The 6,715-nt window shown below is 40.4% G+C and overlaps 1 protein-coding gene across 2 annotated transcripts in view; it reads left to right on the top strand.

Annotated features, from left to right (window-relative positions):
* The first annotated feature begins 11 nt into the window (after positions 1 to 11).
* Positions 12 to 6,715, top strand: part of Aggf1 (angiogenic factor with G-patch and FHA domains 1) — a 32,656-nt gene continuing 25,952 nt past the window's right edge. For both annotated transcript variants that reach the window (XR_011373745.1, XM_070031232.1), the window contains exons 1-4: positions 12 to 568; positions 2,858 to 2,960; positions 4,269 to 4,468; positions 5,228 to 5,398. Coding sequence is in view for 1 of the 2 variants with exons in the window: in XM_070031232.1 (XP_069887333.1) it covers positions 335 to 568; positions 2,858 to 2,960; positions 4,269 to 4,468; positions 5,228 to 5,398 (708 nt within the window). In the remaining variant the exon portion in view is untranslated. The remainder of the gene's footprint in view (positions 569 to 2,857; positions 2,961 to 4,268; positions 4,469 to 5,227; positions 5,399 to 6,715) is intronic.

The following is a 6,715-nucleotide window of genomic DNA, read 5'->3' as shown; positions in this document are numbered from 1 at the left end:
GGAACGGTCCAAGCGCTCTTCGGGTCCCCTGACCGGCCTTCCTCTCGTTATATCGGTCACCCGGGAAAGAAGGCAGTTGTCCCTGCAACGTGCTGCTCGCTAGGCCGTTCGCACCGAGCAGGGGGTCGCGCTCAGTCCCTTTGTGTGTTCCCCACAGCCCCGTTCCGCTACAGGCGACGAGACTCGGGGCGCCATGGCCCGGGGCCGCCGCGGCCTGGCGGGTGTGAGGCCGCCGTTCGCAGCCCGCGCACTCCGGTGGCCTCTGCGCCCGCCGGCGCCGCTCGCGGTCTGAACCCACCCTCCCCGCGCCCGCGGGCCGCGTCGTGCGGTCTTCATGGCCTCCGAGGACCCGTCCCCGCCGCCGCCGCCCTCGCCCTCGCCCTCGCCCTCGCCCTCGCCGCCCGCCTCCCCCGAGCCCGAACTGGCCCAGTTGCGGCGGAAGGTGGAGAAATTGGAACGCGAGCTCCGGAGCTGCAAGCGGCAGGTGCGGGAGATTGAGAGGCTGCTGCACCACACGGAGCGGCTGTACCAGAGCGCCGAGAGCAACAACCAGGAGCTCCGCACGCAGGTGCGCCCCCTCACCTCCGAGTCTCACTGTAGTTCACGACCTTAAGATTATTTGCAGCAAAATGATGCGTTCTGGATCCTTGGGGTACACGTGTGTCTCGTGGCTGCAGTGAATTTGCCTTCAGTAACTTGGACTACATTATCTTCATTGTCACCTGTGTCAGCGTCCCTTTGGCTGTACAGAATTTGTAATGTATTCTACATCATGTACAATTTGTTAAAGTCAAGACCACAAACTAGAAGTGTAAATGTGTACCTCTTTGTGTGAATTAAGGAGGTGTTAGCCAAAGCACTGGTTTTATGTCGAGTATGAAGTAGATACTAAATAAACCGGTTTATAGTAATGATAGAGCCTAGAGTAGGCCAAGGCAGTCCATTTCCTAGGTAAGGAATTTAAGGGGGCACCAACTCGGATAAGGATCCTGTACTTCCATGCATTTGGGAGAACCTCTTTGAAAATTTCATCTTTGGGAACTTGCTTTCCCTAGGCCTGGTAGTAGGAGTAAATCTGATCATCAAGTATGTAATGAGTCTTGCCACTTTCTCAGTTTGAGCATATGTATGTACCACTAAGGAAATATTTAGAGGCTTGCTTTTTAGCTGTTTTCATGCATATAGTGCATATTGCCTGATACATAGACCCTGCCAGACTGAGGTGCCTGCTAGGCATTTTCTCTACTTAGGGGCATGTCCATGCTGTTGCTCTGGCCTGTGCAGCATCCGTTCAAGGACATGTCAGTGTGTGAGGAATATGGAGGACAGATACTCCTCTATTCATTTGAATTGTTTCCTTCTGCCACAGTTACTTGCATAGAACAAAAGAAAAAGTGTTCATTAAAACCTATAGATGGCTTTAATAGGGCTGGAGATGTAGCTCACTTGGTAGAGCGCTTGCCTTGTATGCTCCAGATAAGTTCCATCCCATTACCAAAAAAAAAAAAAAAGGGCATTAATGTATATAGACAAGTAGTTCGTTCCAGAAAGAAAAACACAGATTGCCCACAGTTCCTTTACTGGGGATGGTAATTTAATTTTTTTTTTTTTTTTTGTCTTCCTATTGGTACTGAGGATAGGACCCAAGATGTTGCACTTGCTAGGCAAGCACTTTGCCACTGTGTTACATCCTAGCCCAATAATTTACTATTTTAATTTTCTTTTTCTTTTCTTTCTTTCTTTTTTTTTTTTTTGTTGGTCATGGGCCTTGGCACTGTCCCTCAGCTCTTCAATTCAAGGCTAGCACTCTACCACTTGAGCCACAGCGCCATCGCCGGCTTTTTCTGTGTATGTGATGCTGAGGAATTGAACCCAGGGCCTATGCATGCAAGGCAAGCACTCTACCACTGAGTCACCTTCCCAGCCCCACAATTTTAATTTTCTAAGAACTGCTGATCTTTATTAGTATAAAAGCATTCTTTCTTCTTTTTCTTCTTTTGGAGGGGAGGATTATGTTAGGGGTAGAACTCAGTACCTCTTGCCTACCAGGCAATGCTCTACCACTGACTTGTATTCCCAGTCCAAAATGCTTCTGTTCATTAGAAAAGACCATGTTCACAGAGTTTCATTACTTCAGTTCAAATTTTATTTGTTTTTGTGCCAGTCTTAGAGCTTCAACTCAGGGTCTGGGAGCTGTATCTGAGCTCTTTTGTTCAGGCTAGTGCTCTACCACTTGAGCCACAGCTCCACTTCTGGCTTCTTTTGGTGGTATTTGGAGATAATCTCATGGGCTTAGGCTGGCTTTGAAGCATGATTCCCAGATCTCAGCCTTCTGAGTTAAGTAGCTATGTTTAGAGGCATGAGCCACTAGGACCCTATTTTAGTCCATTTTTTTTGAGGCAGTTTTTTGAGGAGATATGGGAGTCTAGTAAGAAAGTTTTAAAACATCTCAGCTAGACAGACTAATCACTAGGCAAACTAATTAATCGGCAATCCGGCTTAAATAGGATGATCACAGCCTGGGCAACACAGTGAGAACCCATCTGGAAGAGATTGTTTTTCTCCTGAAAAGTAAGAATGTAAGTATTTTTAGTTCTTTTGAAAGGAAACTAGAAGCAGGAAGTGGAACTGTGGCTTAAGTGGTAGAGTACTAGCATTGAGTGCAAAAGCTCAGGGCCAGAACCCAGGCCCTGATTTCAAGTCCCAGGACTGGCACAGAAGAAAGAAAGCGAGAGAGGTAGAGAAGAGAAAGAAAACGAAGCCATTTTTGGCGATTTTCTTATTTATGAGAATAATATATTGTGTATTATTAGTTTTTTTTCTGATATACTTTTCCTAAAGCTTTGTTTTCTTTCAGGTGGAAGAACTCAGTAAAATACTACATTGTGGCAGAAATGAAGATAACAAAAAGCTTGATGTAGAAGTACAAACAGAGAATCACCTTCCTTGGTCAAGTTCAGGTATGCATACTGTTCTTACACTGCACTATATTCATGTCATTCCAATATAACATTTTCTTTAAATTTAAAGTAGAGATCTATGTAAGTATGAGGACAGTTATTGACTTCTCTGTCTTAATCGGCATTTTCAGATTACCAGTTCTCATTCTTCTGATAGAAAACAATTGGCAGAAAAGAATTGTTGTAATTGTTACAATGTTGCTAATGTGCTTTCATTGGTATCTTCACTGTAGTGCCTGGCTTTTATTGTGACCAAGCCATGTGTTTTCTTGTTAATAAGTGCTACTTAGCCTTGTGGACAGTGCCAGTCTCTTAGGTCTTGATGTGAATGGTGAACCCCCTACTGACCTCATCAGTGCATTATTTTGTAGGGCAACATAACTGAGCTATTGCATTTTTAATTAATGTAGGCCATAAGAAGACGCATTCTTTACCATTTTGTCTTGTTTCATTATGGACGTACTTCACCCAAATTGCTAAGCATAGCAAAGTATTAACATTAAATATTTCTATAATTTAAATTTTTAAAGAAGTCTGCATCATGAGAGACCTTTGATGGCAAAATCAAATTCCAGTGGGTTGTCTTTATTTATTTGTCAGTTGGTAAACAACAATATTAAGGTATGTGGCTAGAAGCTTTGAAGAAGTTGTTTTTTTTTTTTTTTTTTTTGACAAAGCACAGCCTATCCTTTAAAATTGTTTTAGGATACTGGTGTTGGAACTCTGGACCTTGGACTTGCTGAGCTGGCATTTTGTTACTTGAACCACTCTATCAGTCCTTTTTATGTTGGTTATTTTGGTACAGTTTTGGTCTTGCTTTATGCTTCTACCCAGCTCTGTGATCCTCCTATTTGTGCTTCCTGGAATTGCTAGGATGACAAACATTTGTCAATATAGCCATTATGCTTGCTTCCCTATAGTCGGGATGACAGGTGTGTGCCACTATTCCTAGCTGTTGATCCAGATCCAGTCTCTTGAACTGGACAATTCAAGTCAAATGAATTGTCATCCTGGAATCTTAACCATTTAAGTAGTTAAGATCATAGGCTTCAATAACTGAATTCAGCTACTCATTTTTAAAAAAGTTTTTGCTGTGGAAAATCTAGATTTACTTCTGTTTTCTTTTAAGCTTGACAACTGGGGTACTTAAGGAGACATTAGAATCAAAGGTATACGCTTGTGCAGATTTGTCTATACTATCAGTTTTAATCGTTTAAAATGTAGATAATTGTAAAAGTGGTGATTCCCATGTTTTTCAGTGACAGTTTTAGCTTAATTGCTCTTTTTAATATCTTTTTTTTGCTATAGATTATTATTACCAGACCTACTATAATGATGACAATCTTCCAAATAAAGAGAATGAACTCTCTGTTCAGCAGTGTCAGTATGTTGAAGCTCCTTCTCTTAATTCTGAAGACCAGGCACAAATAGAAAATGCTTATACTAGTACTGATTTAACAGAAAATGTCAGATGTGGACAAGAGGATCATTTTACCTCCAACTCACAGGTAATAAGAAATTTGATGTCTGAGGAATTGTCCTTTGTCTTTTTTTGGCAGGGCTGGAGTTCAACACAGGGTCTTCTTTATGGTAGGCAAGCATTGTACCCCAAAGCTGCATAAACAGTTTCCCTAACAAGTAAATATTTTAATGCTTCCTGTATGTTAAGTGTCCATTATTGTTCACATTTCTGAATGTTTTATACTTCCAGTTTTAGAATTTGTTTGACTCACTATCCAGTGTGCAACATGGATTTTTATCTATCACTTTCTTCTCCCAAACAATTTCTGGGTTGGAGGCATGGCTCAAGAGGTGAAGTACCAAGCAAGCCAAGTGAGCTTGAGTTCAACTTCAGTACCACAAAAAAGTCATTGAATATATAGTTATTGAACAACTTGGTTAACTTGTCTTATTGAATATATCACATTTCATATTTTATAATGCTTCTCTATGGTATCATTTATTTTTGAATAATTGTTATTCCCTAACTTTAATGTCTTTAAATGTCAAAAGATTGGGGATGCATCTCAGTGATAAAACACTTGCCTAGCTTGTGCAAGGCCCTTTATTCAATCCTCATCACTGAAGGAAAAAAGCAAAATTGAATCAAAGTTGAATTAACATTAGTAAGGCTTTTTGGACTAGTTCAAATTATAATTGATAGTTATCTTTTGCATTGTAGAAATTTAAGCCATTTAAAAAATGTAACTATTGTTTCAAATGCTGCTAACATTTTGTCTTATTTGACATGCCTATCTTTTGTGTAGGAGTCAGCATCTGTATTAGCAACAGAAGGAGATGGTACATCCTTAGAAGGTTCATCACTAGCTGAAAGTTTGAGAGCTGCAGCAGAAGCTGCTGTATCACAGACTGGTTTTACTTATGATGAAACTACTGGACTATATTTTGATCACAGCACTGGTTTCTATTACGATTCTGTAAGTATCTCAGACCTTTTAAATACTGAATTATGTATTTAGCTGCCTGATAGGAAGCATTAAATCCTATGCTGAAGTAAAAAAAAGCAAGAAATTGCTTTTTTTTTTTTTTTAAGACATGCTGGTGGTTCATGCCTGTAATCTTAGCTACTAAGGAGGCTGAAATCTGAAGATCACAGTTCATAGCTAAATTGGGCAGGAAAATCTGTGAGAATCTTATCTCCAATTAATCACCAAAAAGTTGGAGCTGTGGTTCAAGCTAGCTGTGGCTAGCTGCAAGCTGAAAAAGCTCAGGGACAGTGCCTAGCCCCTGAGTGCAAGCCTAGGAATGGCAAAAAACAAACAAAAAACAGTTGATTCAAACTATTTGACCAAGCAATTGTGAAATAGTTGTATGATGCTATACTTCTAGGTTATAATTAAATAAGTTAATTCTAATTATTATAAATTTATATTTTAGAGAGATCTAATAACCTTTTGCATATACAGAAACAGACTAAAATGATAAATCTTTTAGTAAAAGATTATTAACTGTAAATGTTTAAGACCCTAAAACTAATATTTTTTTAATCATAGAATTTATAAGAAAGCAAAGTTGAGGTTTTTAAAGAATTGTTTCAAGTGCTTAACTTTATGAATTTGCTGTAGGCCACAGATGAGTCTTTTCTTCCTTTTTAAAATTTCAATCCATTTATTTTAAGATAGCATGTATCTAGATTGTCTTCCAGCCTGGCCTCAGACTCCTGGGCTTAAGCTATGTTCTCACTTCAGGTTCCAAAATAGCTGAGACTGTAGGTATAAGTGCATGTCCCATGTCCAGCTGGGAGAGTTTTCTTGAGTTATCAGCTGTGTGTTCATTATTGATTAAGGTTTTATATTTTGTGGCTTTCAGGCATTTCTTTTTTTGGTCAGTCATGGGTCTTGAACTCTGGACTTGGGTACTGTCCTTGGGCTCTTATGCTCAAGGCAAGCACTCCACCATTTGAGCCACGGCACCATTTCCGGTTTTCTGGTCATTTATTGGAAATCAGAGTCTCACAGAGTTTCCCGCCCGGGTTGGCTTTGAACTTCGATCCTCAGATCTCAATCTCCTGAGTAGCTAGGATTACAGGCGTGAGCCACCAGTGCCCAGCTCAGGCATTTCTTAAAGAATCTATTTTGGGCTAAAATAAATGAAAAAAAATGTATGTAGATTGGTAGTCTTCCATACACAAGGTGTTAGGCTTCTTTTCTAGCACCACAAAATATTAGAAATTTAAAAATTAGTCTGTTAGCCCACTGTTAGCTCACTTCTGGTGACTCCTAGCTACTTAGGAG

Source organism: Dipodomys merriami, unplaced genomic scaffold, assembly GCF_024711535.1.
Source record: "Dipodomys merriami isolate MVZ:Mamm:240054 unplaced genomic scaffold, mDipMer1.0.p SCAF_20, whole genome shotgun sequence".
Classification (NCBI taxonomy): Eukaryota; Metazoa; Chordata; class Mammalia; order Rodentia; family Heteromyidae; genus Dipodomys; species Dipodomys merriami.
Note: the sequence above shows the minus strand (reverse complement) of the source record. Positions and strands in the feature narration are given on the sequence as shown.